General features: G+C 45.0%; 1 protein-coding gene across 1 annotated transcript in view; it reads right to left on the reverse strand.

Moving 5' to 3' along the window:
* The window catches only part of LOC103593124 (regulator of G-protein signaling 6), a 122,557-nt gene that overhangs the window by 39,904 nt on the left and 63,333 nt on the right, over nt 1–19,320 (reverse strand). Inside the window, exons 2-4 of the mRNA XM_008576053.1 lie at nt 6,310–6,360; nt 3,162–3,268; nt 1,842–1,893 (exon numbers count right to left, since the gene is read on the reverse strand). Coding sequence (XP_008574275.1) covers nt 1,842–1,893; nt 3,162–3,268; nt 6,310–6,360 — 210 coding nt within the window. The remainder of the gene's footprint in view (nt 1–1,841; nt 1,894–3,161; nt 3,269–6,309; nt 6,361–19,320) is intronic.

A 19,320-nucleotide genomic window follows, 5' to 3' on the forward strand; every position in this document is an offset into this window, starting at 1 on the left:
GCAAGGTGGGTGCTGATATTGACCCCCTCTTACAGATGAGAGAATTTTTTTCAAGTCATTCTTCATTATTGGGGACCCACAATGGCTCTCCAAACTGCTGAATCCATTCTACGTGTCTTTCTTTGACTACCAACGCCTTTTTATAAACCTGCTCTTCCTGACCTATTTGACTTTCTCTGTCACTCTTCATCAACATATAACCTGTGACTACTCAAACCAGATCCTCATCCTGCCCTTTTGCCCTTATGATGCATGCCATCTCCCCAGCCTGGAATGCTCGGCGGGCAAGACTGACTTATCCAGATCTGTGACATAAAAATTCCACACAGTAGGTGATCAGTAAATGTTCACTGAATGAATGAAAGTTTCTGGTTCTTCATCAATCGAAATCAGACCTATTCTGAATTCTTAGCTTCAGTTTCACATCCTTTCTGGTGAGAGGGCCACCACAGTAGTAATGACACCAACCATGACCCCAATAGTAATAAAATAACCACCATAGTGAAGAGTATTGATGCCTTACTACATGCCACGCCCTGAACCTTACATGCATTTCATTTAATTCTAACAAAACAACACTGGAGACAGATACTGTTATTACTCTGATTTTCATATGAGGTTTCTGAGGCTCAGAGAGGTTAAGTAACTTGCTGAGATCACACAGCTAGTGAAGGCAGTTGATTTGAGGGCCTGCTATGCTGGATTCTCTTCTAGTAAATACCTACTGATTTTCTGATTGAACTGCTTTGGAAATACTTGACTTCTCCCTCTGATTTGCCATAATTTAAGGCACAGGAATTAAAAATAATTTTGCTTTAATGAGAGCCTGACACAAACTGTCATTTCTCTCCTTGCTCATGATGTACAACTAAAATTATGAAATGGAGAAAACCTGTAGAGGCAAGGAAACAATGTCCTTATATAAAATATTTTAATCTGACTTGGGCCAAGGTATCTGGTCTTACCATGCTCCCACCCTCTCCATTTGCCTGAAAAGATACTGCTCTTCACATTCACAAGGGCACACGGCTTCTGCATGGAACTGAGCTATAATTATTCAAATTCCCAGCTGGGCTTTCGTGAGCAGTCCTTCAGCCCCAGAAGTGCTTGTTCTATGAGTGAGCGGCCAAATGCAGCTCCCGTCTGAGCTGGAGGCCTAGCTGGAGCCACTTATTGCATCATTTCGGGCATAGCATGGCTTTCAGAGGGCTCATGGTGGTGCCTGTGACAGCTGGGCAGACAGTTGAGGGCCCTGGCCTTCTGCATGAGGGTCATCCTCCGGACTTGGAAACAGAGCAGCCATAGCCCTGTCAGGCAATGACTCACTGGCCTTCCATCCCTAGGACTGCTCCTAATTGCTGGTCTCCTCCCTCAAATGTGTGATGCAGAGGTCTCTGGATGTCTTGCCTGAGCATCACCCAGCTGCACTCCTCCCTTCCACTCACCACAGCTGCATCTGTCATCCTGTTGCAAACAATCCTGCAAAGAACCTAGGAAGAAACTGCAGGTCACTGAGTGCCCGAGTCCCAAAGAGAGCCATGGAAGAGAGCCATGGGCTGCACTGCCACAGCAGCCAAGGCAGCAGCAAGGATGCAGTGCAAGTGGCTGTGCAAGGACCAAGAAAGGGGTATGGGCTCCTCATGCACAAGACTGCATCTTTCAGTGCTCTGCCTTCCTTTATTACATGGAACAGAGAGTCCACTACATGTCAACAATATGAGAAAGGACTAAGCAGGATAGAGACCCTTCTTGCCACACACCACAGTAGCCCAGACACTGAGCATCTGTTTTCTGCACACTCAGGAGTAACATGAAATGTGGGTCACCGCTTCAGTTCTCACCATAGTCAGTGTTCTCAGGTTCCCAGCAGTTTGAAGGCCAGAAATAAGGCGCCTACAAAAAAGTACATGGTGTCAGGACCCAGAGGCACCCCGGTTCTTGCCCTCCCCTGCACCCAGTGAGAACACTCCCTCGTGACAGGCTCTGTCTCTAACTCCTTCTTGCTGACACCACACCCCGACTCTCTCCTGTTCTTTACACAGTTGAGGCCAGTCAACATTTTAATCTAGGTGTTGAGAAATGAAATCCAAGGTAAGCAAAATAAATGCAAAAATGAGAAATAGTTTACAGGGCAAAATTTCTTATTTTGAGACGGTAGAAGTCTAACTACAGAAGACAGGCTGGCACAGTTTACTGGGAACCCAAGGCTGAGTTCCTTTTATCCCCATCACCGTGTCTGAAGAACTCTCCTACAAAACCTTTCAGTTTAGACCTTAACACAATCCTTATCCTCTGCCCCAATTCTCTGTAGAGCAGGATCTGGGAGAAGCAGTGTAAAATGGGAGAGAAGGATGATGAGGAAGCAAATAGAAGCTTCACTCTAGGAAGGCAGCCTGATACGGTAGAAAGATCAGGACTGTGTTATCAGGCTCTCCTGGTTCAAATCAAGGCTGCCTCCTAGATTTCCTGAATGCCATATTAATTCTCTGAGCACCTCTGTTTTCTCATCTGTAAAATGAGTGATATTTACCTCCCCAAACTTTGTTTGTTCTTCAAAATAAATGAGGAGATATGTGCAAAGTTTCTGCTAAGGTCTGAATGTTTGTGTCCCTCCTAAATTTGTATGTTGAAACGCTAATCCCCAAAGTGATGGCATTAGGAGGTGGGGCCTTTGAGAGGTGAGTAGGTAATGAGGATGGGGCCCTCATGAATAGGATCAATGCCCTTATAAAAGAGGCCTAAGGAAGACCCCTTGCCCCTTCTGCCATGTGAGGACACAGCTAGAAGGCACTATCTATGAAGTAGAGAGCAGCCCTTACCAGACACTGAATCTGCCGGCACCTTGACCTTAGACTTCCCAGCCTCCAGAACTGTGAGAAACAAGTTATTTATAGGCTACCCAGTTTATGATATTTCATTATAGCAGCCTGAATGGACTAAGATAGTGCCCAACAAACAGTCGGCTCTTGATCAACACCTTATACTGTAATTTAAGGGAGTCAACCAAAAACCCAGACAAAACTTCTCTTGGCTTTTCCAGGGCTGGCAAGGGGTGAGGGTTGCTCCCTTAAATACACTTAGTTTTTCTATGGCGTCCTAATCCGAGATCAGATGATAATGAGAAGAAAAGTTTCTTCATGAGGAGGAGCCAGCAGGCCTACCTGGAAACGATAGAAGGTGCCGTCATCCTTCATGGTGAGCACGTGGTCCGAGATGGGAAAGATGTAGCCCTGGGCAGCTATAAGGCTTCCCAGGTGTATTGCTTCAACTGCATGGACAGAGCATGGGAAGGAGAAGGAATTAGGAAGCAGGTTACTCAGCTGCAAGGTAAGCTGAGAGAGCAGAAAGGCAACAGAAGTCAAGTATCACCCCAGATGACTGTGTTGATGATGCAATTGCACTTGTTGGGGGTGGAGGTGGGGAGACACTAATAATTGGGAAGGGCCGCCATGTGTCTGGGACTCCTCTGGATCCCAGCTCTGAGAGTCTGACATTGCTTAACCCCCGCCCCTCAGACCTTCCAGAAGAAAGTCTAGATTCATGGTTAAGAACGTGAGCTTTGGCAGTGATAAACCTGTATTTAATTAAGTAAGATATTTCACATAAAGTGCTTAGCAGTGTCTAGTACAGGGCAAGGACTCAGTGAGTGCTGGCAGCCCTGATTCATACTGTTGGTTCCATCATGTTTTGTCAGCCCCAGAAATAAGAATGAAGCCTCACTTCCCACAGAGACTTTGGGCTCACCTGCATTCCTCAATATGACAGTCCCATCAGCAATGAGGAGGTGTTACCCTTCTCTTGCGGACAGAGTCAAACCTCATGTTCTTAGAAAACTGGAGGAAGGACAATGGAGTGGGCAGTGGCATAGGGAGGCCAACCTGATGGATATATTTCTTTTTTGCCACTATCATCCTGTCATTTTGGTAATGTAGCACCAGCCAGAAATATAGATTTACAGAGACAGTTAAGAATTAATATTTATCCTGAGCAGAGCTTATTAAATATAACAAAATGAAATGGTTTTACCACACTTAATAATCTCTCACAAATCTAAAAGTACTTACACTGGTTAAAAAGGAATTTTTGGACATGGAAATTACTGAAATGCTCAGGAAATTTCTAGCAATTATTAATTTCAAAAGCTCTGGATTTTAAAAGTGACTTGTTTTAGCATTACTTGCAAACTTTTCAAGAGGCTGCATATAATCCACATGTTCTGCTTATTAAGGATCGCCTATTAAACTCTGGGAGGAACATACACTTGTAACTGGTGGAACTGGAACAAATGAAGTTATATTTTACTTGCTTAGTGATGACCAGTTTGCTTTTTTTTTTTTTGTCTTTTGTCTTTTTCCGTGTCCGGCAACGGATCGCAACCCTCAGTGTTGCCCCTGTACCGGACCGGGGACCGGCAACGGGATTGCAACCCTCGGTGTTGCTCCCGCGCCTCGCTCAGCCAGTGAGCGGGAGCGCCGCCGCGCTGACCAGTTTGCTTTTTGAAGTCTATATCCTTTGAGACTCATGGGTCTAGCAGGTGGAGAAGTTTCATCATCCCCAAGGAAAGAAGAACAAAATCCAGTAAGTAGGTGACTTTCATGTCACCAGCCTTGGAGCTAAAACTCTTATTTCATTCTTTGAGCAAAAATGCTTTTGCTTAGAAATTTGGCAGATGGGAAGAAAGACAGGAGGGGAGCGGGGGGCAGATGCTGGCCATGCCTGGCCTCCTAGGGCCTTGGTTTGCCTCATCTCTGCCCTCCTATTCCCAGCTGGCAAACTGTTCTCAACTCCTCTGACTCAGCCACTTCTCAGAAGCCCAAACAAGGTCCCAACACCATGATGTCCTCCCAACAGGCCTCCATAGACATGGCCTCATAATTCGGGACCTTTCCTAGAATAATAATAATAATAATAATAATATAATAATAATAATAATAATAATAAATATATGTCAGAAATACAATAATTAGAAGGGAGAAGAAACCAGTGCTCTTAGAAAAGACTGCCATGAGGAAAGGTGTTCCTTAGTTTAACATCATAATCAAAAGAGATGTTGACTTTAAATAAATGTAACTAAGCTGGTAGGTGCTTATCTGGCCCAGGTTTCACAAATGGACAATCAGAATTCCAAGCTGTATAATGGAAATACAAAGGCGAGTTGATTTGGGTCCTGTCCCTTAAAAGGGTTGGCATTTGTGGTTTATTCCATGAATTAAGAACTTGACTAGAATAAGAATTTTCACTAGTTGTGAGAGTGGCCATCAATCAAGGTGGTGAAAAACTAGGGTCCCTTCCATGAGTGACCTGCTTTTCTGGCATTCAAATTTCTGGCAACCGTATTTAATTGAGCTGTATGTAAGTGATATTGTTTCATAGTCAACAGTAGCTTAGGATGTCAGGTTAAACTACAGCAATGCCTGAGCTGACAGACTCATCCCAGCAAGGAACCATAGCTGAAGGTGTGAGCATCTAGAGTGAACACTTAAAAAAAATCTTCAAAAAGCAGAATGGTCGGGGCCTCTAATCCGAGGCAAATAGGTCTAATCACCCAATGTCCATCAAGAACATCGGAGTATGATAGCGGATCTTTATAAATATGATCTTCAGGCATCAAGAATATTCAGTTAAGCAAGACAAAGGAGTGTATAACAAATTCAGAAAAGTATTAACTAATGGTACATGGATAATAAGCTTTACTTATTTAGAATTTTTATTTTTCTGAAATACCCCCATAATTTCCTAATTATGCTATGAAAATAAATTTTACTGCTTATTTTCTGGTGGGAGGATAGATTTGGAAAGTGTTTTATTGGCCAGAGTTTTGTTGTTGTTTTTCTGGTAAGGTTTTCCTAATGGAAATGCACAATTAAAGCTGGAAAAAAAAAAATCATTCCTTCAGTTCTTGCACAAGCAGAACACAGAAGGAGTCTTAGCAAATAATTAAACATCTTAATTGTGGATCAGGCAATCTAGTTTTAAGAGCTGGCTCTAGAAGGCTGTTCAGTGACAGTGCTACAACTTATCTTGAATTGCTGTGGCTAACGAGAATTCATCTCATTTCACACGCTATTGTACTAGGCTCTTTGGCATTCTAAATGGTTGCTCATTTCCTCAAAGGGTGATTTAAATTTAAAGATAGATATTCAGTGGAGAAAATGAATTAATTTTATTTATAAATACAGTGATTCTTCATCTTGGAATTCATATTTACAAGCCCGGTTCTCAGGAGGGTAGGAGAATCCAGTTTGGAACTTGGCTATGGGAGGTTTACTGATACCTGGGGGGATATAGAGAGGATCAAGAGTCAAGTACCTGGATCCTCGATGGAAAGGTTCTTCATAAGCCACTGCACAATGTCAGTACCTGCAACGATAAAGCAATTTAAGCTGAAGCCCTCAAGAGTGTTTAGCCCTATGGCAAAAGAAACACGTTTACCTAAGATAGTCCTAATGCCAATCAGCACACACCCAGAGAGCTTGATGCTTTTCCATCCTAACCAATCCTTTCCATCCACCATACACTTCCAGAGTTACAATTCCATTCTTTTCCAAAAAGCATTCACTTCTGGTGGCTCAGGATGATCTCATATGCACATTTCTAGGGAGTACCTACAGAGGACTTCCTCAAGACAGGCTGGGTAAAGTTTTGTCAGCCCGGGCAAATCATCCTGAATGAACGTGCCCTTGCATCTGTGCAGAAACTTCTATGTGTTCACCACAACCTCTTTCCTCTACCCCTCGGGGCTACAGCTAGATTACATTTCCTGACTCCCCTGCAGTTGGGTGTGGACTGAGTTCTGCCAGTGGAACATGGGATACAGGCCACTTCCAGACCTGGACCATAAAGTCTCCCATGTGGCCCTCCATATCTCCACAGCCTTCTGTTCCCCATCTGCTGGCTGGATGGAGGGGACTCCAAGGGCCTGGGGGAGGGCAGAGCCACAATATGGAAGGAGACATGGTTTCAGCCATGAAAATTCATGCCTATTTGAGGCTCTGACTTGATTGAGAAATAAACTTTGCTGTGTTAAGCCCCTGAAATTTGGGGTTTATCTATTTTGCCATTTAGCATTATCTTAACTAATATAAAATCTTAAGAGTAAAAAGGAACTTTTAAAGCTTTTCTACTCTGACAGTGAATAGATGACATTATGCATTTGGCAAAACCCATAGAACTATACAACCCAAAGAGAAAACCCTAATGTAAAATTGAGTTAATAATATATCAATATTGGCTCACAATTGTAACAAATACACCACACTAATGCAAGATGTTAATAATAAGAGAAATTGTGTGTGTGTAGAAGGGGTATGGGAACTATCTATACTTTCTGCTAAATTTCTCTGTAAACCAATAGCTGCTATAAAAATAAAGTTTATTACTTAAGGGGAAAGAAAAAAAGCTTACCTGCTCCAAACCTAGCTAATGAGTCCTATCCACAACACCCTGGAAAACAGGTGCTATAACCTGCATTTAGGAAAAGCTCAGTACCTGGGAACCCACAGATTCCCCACTAGCCAGCCTGTCTAGCGAAGTCGTCCTTGATTCCTCTGAACAGGAACTTCCTCTCTGACTTCCTCCCATTGGCCTTAGTTTTGCCTGCTGATGATGGAAAAACAAACCCAGACCCGATCACTCCGTGAGACAGTCCTTCAGACATGTGGACAGTCCTTTCAGTATATACCACCAACGTCCCCACTCCAGGGATACGTGCCTGGATCTCTCAGTCGTTTCCATACATGACGTGACCTGGAGTTCTTCACTGTTTTGGTCACAATTCTCTGAATACGTTCCCTTTTGTTTGCCTCCCTTTGAAAATGTGGCATCTAGAACCAGTGTTCCAAGAGCAGCACAGTTCACATGGGAGTAGAGGCGTCCATTTTCTGGAAGCTTCTAAACTTCCAGAAAAAGTTCAAAGCACCTTTGGCACCCAAAGATTTCACTTTAAACTAGTGTAGACTGTTGCAAGTGGGTTTGTCACCTCAGGATGGAGTGTTTGATGGAAAAAAGCCTGAAAAGGGGGACATTTCCAGATATCCAAGTGCTACTGTGGGTCTGAGCCTTGGATGTGAGGGAGAGGACTTGCCATTAGCTCCCATTTGCTAGATTCCCAGTGGAAGGACTGGAGATCCAGCAGAGGGGTTTAATGAACATTATTACTCTTCTCCCCAAAATCAAATTTCTCAAAAATTTGACTGGTGGCCAGTAGTGGGACCAGTGCAGCTGGAGAGCCTGGACACTTTGCTTCTCTCTGTTTCTGTGGAAGGTGAAGGAACCCTGCACGTAGGACTGCCAGGCCCACCCTACTCTGCCTGGGCTCCCCCAGGTCCAGCCTCCACTAAAATGGGCTTGCGAGTTCCCGCATCCCAACCTCAAATGCAGGACTCTAAGCTTCTCCCCACTCTTGCTCCTGAATGGCAGCTACGAGCTGAACTTTGGATCAAAACCACCCCTATTCATTCACATTCTTTGAAAGAAACAGAGAGTATCTGTGCGTGTGTGCGCGCGCACATTGCCTCCAAATTATACAAGTTCACCATTTGTCCTAGGAAATGAAGAACAAAGCAGAAATCAAATAAGAACTGTAATCTCAAATTGGGGGTGGGGGTGAGAGACTCTAACCTGTTTTGTCCTCAAAAGAAAAATAGTTCTTTTTTGTGGGTTGCCTAGAAACCAGGAGGTTTCCAGCCTGGCTCTAGCTCTCCCCGGGGCAGGCGGATTATCTTTCTGCTGAGCTTGCTAAACCATTATTTATCACCTGCCAAGATTGATTACTCGCCCTGGGACAATGACAGCCCTTCCTTTCCCCTGTTAATTACTGTCATCATTAATATCCACGTCACTAATTAGTATTCATTCACATTGAAACTCCTTCCTCGCTATCATATCCGCTCCCCCTGCATCCCAGCCCCAGGCTCCAGCACCATTGTCTGGGTTTCTACCCACTGTGGCTTCCTGTGCTGTCTCTGGCCTAATTGTTCTCCCCAGTCCACCAGGCCCTGGTTTGCATTCACAGAGCTGAAAGGTCACATTCAAGCACTGTTTTTATTTTGTAAAAAAGGTGAAGTCACAAAAGCCGCTTTCCTTTTTTTCCTAGCACCGTGGGGACCACAGAGCTGGGTTTGTTGTCCCTGGTGCAGCCACCATGACGGTCACTGTCTCATCCAGGGACTCGGTGTGGCTGTCCTTGGTCCCAGACGAGGGCCATGCTGCTGCCACCACCTGTGTGGCCACTGCACCCAATGGGCAGCAGTATCCACCCACCACCACCCCCTACATGCCGAGGGACAGGTGGGCATTCTCGCTATCATGGGCTTCCTCAGACTGATCCAGAAGTGGCCAGCCTCCAGCCTGTGGCAGGAAGTAAACCATTGGGAATGCAGCCCCAGGAACAAGGAATAAAGGAAAACCTGTCATAATATTATGTCCTTTAAAAGACCTGCAATTCTCACACTGTAGAATCTGACAAGAAGCCATTGGGAATGCAGCCCCAGGAACAAGGAATAAAGGAAAATCTGTCATAATATTATGTCCTTTAAAAGACCTGCAATTCTCACACTGTAGAATCTGACAAGAATAGTGCAAATAACCTGCAGGAGAAAGCATTTTTCTTTTTTTTTTTTCTTTCCTTTCCTCCCTCCCACCAACCCCAATCATTCTTTCCTTCCTATTCTAGAAAGAATTTGAAACAGATTCTTTTCTGTTCTATCTAAAATTAATTGTTGCCATTTGTTACCATTATTGGATTCTGGATCTTACCTTAGTCAAGCTGCCTTGCTGAGGACTTAAAGCCAATATAAGCACACAATAACATAACAAATGTTACGTTATAACATATAACGAATGCAGGATAGCTACCCTGTAGTCCCAAAGATCCCAAAACACTTTTTTGAAAGTTCTCTTTTTGAGGCTAATTTATCAACATATATTCCAGGTATATCCATGAAACACACCAGAGGGCACCCAAGACATCTCTGCACTGCACTGTGTGTTCTATTAACATGTTTAGGTACATATATATTATACACAGCTATGTGTTTCCACATGTCGTATATTTATCTTTCAATCATGTCTTTTATACATAATCATGTTTATTGGACAGTTGTTTGGAATAACCCAAGTCCTTGAATAGAAGACTGAATAAATAAATCATGGCTCATTCATGCAATATTTATTGAACACCTACTACATTGAGTGGAAAAGCATATGGAGAAAAGCATATATTGTAAAGTGACATTTTTACAACAGAAAAATATTTACATTTATATGCTATTAATTATATATGTATAGATACATACAGCTATAGAGAAGAAAAGTTCTGAAAGTATATTTAAATTCTTAACTTTAGGTTATCTTGGAGAGATGGGAGACATCAAATTATGGGAAATTTCTGTACTTTACATTTCTGTATTATTTGAAGTTTGTAGAGCATTCATATACTGTAATACTTTTGCATGGAGAAAAAGACTTTTTATTTTAAAGAACAGAGAGGGAAGAATTGGCTTTTGAGACCAAAGTGGAGAGGAAATGGAGAACGTTGAAGGGCCTCTGGCTACACTCAGACCCTGTGCATTTTCTGCTCTCTGGGGAAGGCACAGAGAAGAATGAAGGTGGGAGACTCAGAGCTGTATTTTTCTGGAGGGGTAAACAGTGGGAGGCTCGGTCATGAGGTTCAATCATGGTCTTCGAATTAGTGGCTCTCTCTGGCCATCTGTCACCCCCGGAGCCTCAGAGTAGACTTCTGTAGACTCAAACAGGGCTGTTTACCCCATAGTCTTGGACTAAAGGTGTCAACTTGCACCCCTCCCTGGTGTGTACTTGTCTACTTGGGTAGAGTAAGACTCAGTGACCTCTTCCTGGTGACTTCCTACACTGTATTAACTCTGGATCAATACAGACTAGAATTGAGCAAGCTGGTAAGATCTTTCAATATTTAAGGGGTTCTGTTTCTGGTTTTGGGGAGACCCTTATTATAAAATTCTGGGCTTGTCTTTAGGTGTTTTATGTTCCTCCTAAGATTCAGTGTTTGATAAGGATACCTTCCTCCCATTAATAAGTCATCACCCAAGGAGATCCTTGAATGAAACACTTCCTGATCTTCCCAAAGTATTGTACCAATCTGATCTCAAATCAGATTATACAAAATTGGTAAAGACTGGTTCCAATCACTGCAAATTTCAAGTTACCTAAAACCTGGTAGATTATATAATGATAGTACTGATAACTGAAGCAACTGAAAAGTTAATTATCAATCCTCACCATTGGGGAAAGACACTTTCTTTTAAATAAAATGTTTCTGGAACCCAACAAAATATACGATGGTTTCTTCTGTGAGTGAGCTCACTGTACTCCTCAGGTTCTGAATTGATTCCCCATTGGGTTTTCACATACCTGCCACAGTCTCTGCTGTACCTCTGGGTGGAGAGGACAGCTTCATGCCACCTCCTCATATAGATGCCATGTGCAGGCCAATGCTTATTAAAAGGGAGTGATATTTCCTGAGTGCCCTTGCATACCAGGTGAGAGCTGGGCAATTGACTCTGTTATCACATATCATCGTGACAATCATTGTGTAAAATATGATAATTATTTTAACGATTTTGAAGATTTGACCCAGAGAGGCCCAAGGCCACATACTAGCACCTATAAGAGCCAGGGCTGGAATCCAGACAATCTCATGCCAAATATTATTTCCATGACACCATTCTGTTTCTCTTATTGTATCGCTGAATAACTTTCAAAGTAGTATACAGGAAAAATAATTAGAAAACTGATATTCAATTTTTTTTCTGAAGCAGAGGCATTAATTTAGTGATAATAATAATTACTGCAGATGATCCTTGACTTACGATGGGGCTATGTCCCGATAAACCCATCATAAGTTGAAAATATTAAGTTGAAAATGCATTTCCACACCTAACCTACTGAACATCATAGCTTAGTAGAGCCTACCTTAAACGTGCTCAGATCACTTACATTAGTGATGTAATCCTACTATAATGATCCTATGATGTAAATAGATTATTAACTTCATTTTGCAGATGAATGGAAGAATAGTGTAAGTAAGGCAGTCTTTATGGTTTTAGACCTATTTTTATGCCTAGTTTTTAAAAACAACAATAAAAAAATGCAACGATCAGCTAGCAGAGAAATCTTAACTTAAGACGAAGTGTTCACTGGGCTTTGGAGGATAGTCACAAGGAATACCTGGGAATAAGACAGAAGGAAATACATGTGGAATAAACAGTGTGATGAAAAGTTTAGAGTCATTTGTGAGTAGCATTGTTTGGTCAATGGGCTTGAGATTTTCCAAGGAAAAGCATGACAAATTTAGCACTTCCTTAAGTGTACGATGCAATAAGGCACAATATTTATAAAGTTGGACAGACTTGAGTGCAACTCATGGTATGTCACTTACAAACTGTGGGACCCTAGGCAGGTCCCTTTCTTCATATGTGCACTGGGGTTAATACCAAGTACTTACAGGATGAAATAAGATCATGTATGCACAACCCTTTTCCTAGAGCCTGGCTCATGGTGCTGCTGAAATTGCCTGTATATTATCAGGTCACCTACCTGCTCTGTGCCTTAATTTCCTCATATGAAAAGAGGACAATAATAATGGGACCTGCCACATAGTCTGTGAGGGTTAAATGAACCGATGTGTGATGTTAGCAGTGCCTGGTGCAGAATAAGCATTAACCCACATCAGCTATTTGTAGGGTTTGTGCTTCAGGGACCTCGTATTGGAGGCAAGTATCTAACCAAGTCATCCGCATGACTGAGAGAAACATCAGCAACTTGGAATTCTTGTGTGATTTACCTGCTTTTTTCATTTTAGGCCTCATAGAATCTCAAAATGTCTTGGATGCTTTTAGGAAGGGATCTGCCGATAAACAGTTTGTTGGACAAAAGGGGAATTAAAGGAGGGGACTGCAGCAGGCAAACTTTAGGAGTCTAGTGAGGCCTCATGGAGAGACTAAAATCCCTACCTGGCAGCTTTTCGGACCCTGCTCCTCTGGATGTATATTTCCCAGGAAGTGAGGGCAGAAAGCAAAACAGGTGCCCCCACCCTATAGTTATTCAGTCAAATGTAATGGGGTCTGCATGGTTCTGGTCTTGGGTGTGCTGGTCCTTGACCACTCCTACCCTTTCCCCCCCCTCCTCTTCTGCCACATGGACGTCCTTTCCATTCCCAGAATGCACTGTGCTCTACCTGCTGCAGGGCCTTTGCACATGCTGTTCCCTGGGCCCACAGTGCCCTCCCCACCCCCTCTACCTCTAGCTGACCCTAGCACATCCTTCAGCCCTAACTTCCTCAGGAAAGCCTTTGTTGCTCTCCAGACTAGGTCAAGGTCCTTTGGCTTTCACTTGCAGAGAATGGAGTTCCTTCCTCTTGGAGTAATTATCTCAGTTTGGAATTAAACAGCCATATGTGATTATTTGATCAATGTCTGCCTCCTCTTCTATCTTAGTTGCAGCTACTGTGGGCGTAGCTTCTGTTCCCCGAGGGTGGCTGCTGCTGCTGACTGCCTTCCACTCAATCCAAAGGTAGACAAGAAAACAAACAAGCAGAGCTGCTGCTTTGGGAGAGAAGCCATCTAATGCCAGGTGCCCAGCAGCACCCATCAGAAAGCATTATTAATGTTCTGAGGGCTACTGAGCGTTTCTGGGAAGGCTGGAAGGGACCCAGTGGCTGGCAAGCTCAGGGACTTTATTGTCTTCCAGTGTTGTCTAATGGGCACTTCATTTGTGCAAATTTGAATCTGAAAAATGTTTCATGAACATTGTATTAATCATGGGGGGAGGGGTGCTAAGGCTTTCTGGAGGGGAGCAGGAGGGGAGAGCCCAGAGGTATCCTTGTAGACAGCAGATCTGCAGGCTGTAGTCACTCACGTGGAATCTGATCAGCCTAACCACACTGACAGCAATAACGCTGGGTACACTTTCACAGCATGCTCTAAGGTTTGGTTAAAGTCTGCAAAGTCCACTGGAGTTGGCCATCACTTTGGAACAAAAGAGGTGTGCATAGCAGGGTGTGAACAAGCCAGGTTTCAAGCACAGTCTGGGACACACAGGCTCTTAAGCAAAGCTTTTTTTGGTGTTGCACCCTGAGCCCCAGTTTACCCAGCTGCAAAATGGGGCCATCATGGAATCTTCCTCCGATTCTGTTATATGAGGGTTAAAATGAGGAAATGCAGTAGAGACTCTTAGCGAGGTCCCTGGCACCAACTCACCCTACTTTCTTTTCCATCTACAACAGACACACATCCCCTCCATCTGCCCTCACAGCTGATCTCCTGGGTGGAGATCCCCAACATGTAATCTACCCTTTCTGTTAGTGTATTCTTTCAGTATCGACTATAGGCTTTATAGTCCTGGACAGTTCAGAGATTGTTCTAGCTTGGCTCTTTCAAGCTGCTCTGTTTCATTCAAAGAGATGAGCCCATCCTTTCAAAGTCAGTCTGAGATCTTCTCCATTAGCACAGAATCTACTCCAAGATCAAGTTCCAGTTCTTGAGGCAAAACATCAGAAGATCCTGAGATCTCTCCTTCTCCATCCCAGCTGTGGCTAAGCCCTTAGTCTTCTTTCTCCCACAGGAGTGGCCAGGAGGCATGTGGCCTGGGTGTGAATCCAGGTTCCTCCTGCCACCAGCTCTGTGACCTGGGAGACATACCTTACCCTTTCCAAGCTTCAGTTTCTATAAGGTATGATAGGAGCACAGTCTGAGAGGGTGGACATGAGGATAATGCCTGTAAAAGCTTGAGTTCTATGTCCTGCAGTGCACAGTAAATGTGGACTTTACCGTTGTTTTTATTGCTATTATTACTGACTGGAACATTTTCATTCATTTATTTGCAGTGATGAATAAGACAAGGCTCTGTCCTTAAACAGGTGCACTGGAGTGTTGCAAGGGCTATGACTGGAGTATTTGTGGGATGCTGTGGGGCCACAGACAGACAGGGCAGTACTTGATTCCAGCTGACCCAGTGTCAGAAAAAGGTTCACAGGGAAGGGCACACTTAGAATCAATGGGAAACAGTGAGAAAAAACTGATTGAGCAGGGAAATATTAGATGCAGAGTCCAACAGAGCAGCTCACAGCACGCCACACTGAGAGGACTCTGTGATATCCAACATTTCTATCCATCCAGGTTGGGGTGGGTTGAACCTGTGAAAAGGCAGTGTCCTAGAAGGGCAGAGTCACCAGCATGCTCTGGTATCACCTATGTGCCAAGCTAGACACCAGGGCTGAGATTCAAGCATGAAACAGAAAAAGAACCAAGCTTAAGAGCTGGAGGGAATTGTCTGGCATTGTTGATGAATGGTCTCCTGTTTCCCAGCATCAGGATGCAGGCCTTTCCTGCCATCCCAGCTCAGCCTGGGCCTGTGGCTGCCCCCGCAGTGCTGTGCATGAACCCTTCCTGCATCCTGCCACGGCTAACTGAGGCACTGCTGGGTCAGCCTATGGGACCTGGAGCCAGGGTGCTGGGCAGTGCCAGTTGGCAGCACCCACCCCTCTGTTGCTGGTTACTATCCTGGGTTCCTGCCCAGCTGCCTTCAGTGAGGCCCCCAAATCCAGAAGGGCTTGGTTGGCGTGCAGGACAACGGCACTCCGCCACTGTTTCTCCTCTCACCATCTTTCAGGGGAGGGCCAGCAGCTCTGGGTTATTCTGGGGTCTGCTGCCCTCCTGCCTCCCCAGGACCCCCTGGCTCCACCAAGGAAGGACAGCCACATGCTGAGGGCATATGACCACAAAACAGAAGTGGTGGCAGGAGTGACAAAAGCTGGTCAGAGGTCTGTTTGCCCAGCCTGACTCTACTGAGGGCTGGTGAGGGCCCTGGGTCACAGGAGGCCAGCAGGAGGTCATCAGTGAGAAGCTGGGGCACTGCCCACAGGGGGAGCTGGCAGGGACCAAGCCACACCACTGCCACTTTCTCTGCCCCACTCTTTCCTCCTAAAATCCCTAGTTCTTGTTTCTTCCTTGGGTATTTAGGTAAGGGATCAAGGCCTGGCCTTTGAGGACTTGAGAAAAAAGGGAAGCCAGCCACTTAAGGCTGAGGGGAGCTTTTATAGTCTGCAGTTCGAACCTCTACACCTGCCTTTTCTGGTCTTGGCAGGCCAGGTTCTCAGATCAGTGACATATGGACACACAGGGAGAAGAAGGGATGCTGGGGGAGGGAGGCGAGGTCACTGTAGCCTGCAGGGACCTGGCTTACTCTCTGTCACGTCCTCAGCCTCTCATCCTCAGTATCGTGTGCGTGTGGGAGTTGGGTCTGTATGAGTGGGTGTGAACGTGTGTGAGTATCGAGACTAATTCCCACATGCACACGATACTCACGCCTGTTCACAGCCACTCATACACACCCAACTCCCACATATACACTCACACACATACACACCCACCCATACACACTCACGCACATACACAGATGCAACACACACCCAACTCACACATGCATGTGACACTCACACTCACATACCTAATTGCTTCTGTAATATGTCCCCACCCCTAAAATACAGGCTTATCCATAAAGCATTGTTCAGGTGAGTCTTACTATTTAGCACGCTTGATTCAGCGGAGCAGGGACTTGCTCTGATGTGCTGGTTACCGCAATACTGACGCTTTACACCTGTAAGGAGATCTAGAGCTCAGCAGGGCTTCCACGTGCATCCCCTCTCACTTCACTGTCATAACACACCTGAGCCTTTGCACAGATGCTCCCATCTACCACTGAGGAAACTGAGGTTTGTGGAGGCTTGTGGCTTCTTACTTCATTTATCCATTCAATAAAGCCTTTCTCCTATGGTGCCCTACTGAGTTCCTACTGTGTCCAATATTGTCTCTGTGTTGAAATGGTGAGTGAGACAGATGTGGTCCCTGCCATCTCCAAGTTTACACTCTAATGGAGGAGTCAGACAATCTGCAAGGAAACAGCACAAAAACAAGCAAAAACAGTGACAGTAAAATAATGAAGCTAGAATGGGGTGACAGGAGAGAGAGACTAGGGGCTACTGAGCTTGGGCAGTGAGTGAGATGACATCTATACTGAGACCTGAGTGACAAGAAGTATGTGGTTGTGTGACTACTTGGAGGAAGAGCATCCCTGACAGACAAACAGCCAATGCTAGATCCCAAGATGGGAACTTGCTTGATATATCCAGAGAGCAGGAGGCAGGCTCGTGTGACTGGAGACCAGAGACCCAGGACAGGGTGGAGAGGAGACCAGAAAGAGAGGCGGCTGTGTCCCCTAGAGCTCTGTCAGATTTTAAGAGCAACAGGAAGTCTCTGAAGGGCTTCAAGTGTGTGTGTGTGTGTGTGTGTGTGTGTGTGTGTGTGTGTGTGTGGTGGGGGGTGGGCTTCTGGTCTCTGTTTTTAAAAGATGACTTTGGCTGCTGAGCGGAGATTTGATGATAGAGGGACAGAAGCAGAAGAAGGGAGACTGTGAAGTATGTATAAAGCAAATGTACTTCACAGGGCCTGGTCTTCCAAAGCCTTGCAGTTTCAAATATTGACCTTGCAAAGGACAGGAAAATTTCCCCAGGCTATATAGTCTCTGTTGAAAGATAAAGAATTGTAACACAGCAAGGTTGCTGGCTCAGAGACAGACAGGTTACTGATTGATATGTAAAGATACTGGGAAGCTGCTGTGGGAGAAGGAATGTTTGCTAAGATCAGGCTTTTGTTGGTGGATCAACTTCTTGAAAATTGCATTATGGAATGTCTATTGTTAAACTTGTTAAAATTGTACTTAGAAAAAACCCCACCTACGTCCTCTTCCTGTAACTTCCTGGTCTGGAGAATAAATGTGGGAAGAGAACCCCATTCATGGTTAATTTCCCAAATGGAAGGAATGCCTCTATCTTGACGGTTCTGGGAGATTAACCCCTTTTCAGGGCTTCTCGCTGCTCAGAAGAGATGGGCTTTGAGTAATCTTTGGTGGCTCCATCACCCCGGGGGAAAAGGGGTGATAAATCTGTGGGAGACAAAGCAACAGGAGACCACCTTGGAGCCATTTCTAGCAGGTTAGAGAAATCTAATGCTGGCTGCGCATGGCAGGTGCAATGAAACTGACAGAAGCAGACGGGTCCGGGTCTACCCTGGAGGCAGGGCTCCCAGTCCCATCTGGCGGATGGGACTTGGCATGTGAGAGAGAGGGGCCAAGATGGACTCCAGATGTCTAGCTTAACTAACTGGATGCATGGCGGGGCTCAAGCTAACCGAGATGGGCAAGTGGTTGGGGAGGAAACCTGGGGACGCATGCTGGCCGTGTTTGGTCTGAGATCTACAGGAGGAATCCGAGTGGAGATGTTGAGTTGGTCATTGGACGCATGAGCCTGGATTTTCAGGGAGAGGGCAGGCTGGAGACATTATTTGGGAGTCACTCATGTGTTGGAATGTGCCTCAAGCACCAAGCAGTGAGGTTCGCTGAGGTCACCCAGGGAGAAAATGTAGAGAGAAAAGAGAGGGCCTTGGAACCAGGGCCTTGGCTTGTGAGCAGCGCAGCTGGCAGAGGAACCCAAGCCCGTCCATTCTCAATCTGGAATGCCTTTGTCACCCTAAAGTGCCCGAGCTTCACTCTCCCATGACTTAAACTGTGATGGTGGCACTCTATTCCCTTCTCTCAGGAGAAAGCAAGAAAAATGAGTGCAAGCAATGGAAGCCTCTGCCATGCCCTCCTGGAACCCACCTGTCATAGCCACCTCCCTTTTCCTGCTCCTGTCTCCATGCAGGGAAAAATCTACACTTGCCGCCATTGACAGCATCCGATAGCTCTGCCTCACGACCAAGCCAAACAGACAGCTAGGGATGTCTGTGCTCTCTTCTGATTTATAACAGGTTTAAACTTGTTTTCTGGCTTTTCTATCATTAAATTACAGCATACTCCCTGAAGCATCTTGTGTGACTTGGGAGCTGGCCTATGGCCCAGCACTGCAGTGTGGGCACTGCTTCCAAGTGACACAGTCACACAGCCAGGGAAGCGACTTCAAGCCCCAGCTTCCACTGTGTTAGAAGACCCTGGGGTGGGATGCCCTCAGAGCCAGGAATCTTTCTGATGTGCCATCCTCCTTGCACACTGATCAGCTCCAGACCAAGAGATTCTGACTTTTGTTCAGAGAATATGCTGAGAATATTCTCAAATGGGGAAACCCTGTAACTAGGAAAAGGACAGAGTAAATATAAAACTCATCACAAATTTATTCTTTCTAGCCCCAATTCCTCATCATCAACCCTGCCCCAAGTGCTGGTTACTCCCATGATGGGTTAGATTTGAAGCAGTGGATAATTAAAGAAATTACTAAAACTAATGAAGAGAATA

The sequence above is a fragment of the Galeopterus variegatus genome, unplaced genomic scaffold, assembly GCF_000696425.1.
Source record: "Galeopterus variegatus unplaced genomic scaffold, G_variegatus-3.0.2 Scaffold1280, whole genome shotgun sequence".
NCBI classification, from domain to species: Eukaryota; Metazoa; Chordata; class Mammalia; order Dermoptera; family Cynocephalidae; genus Galeopterus; species Galeopterus variegatus.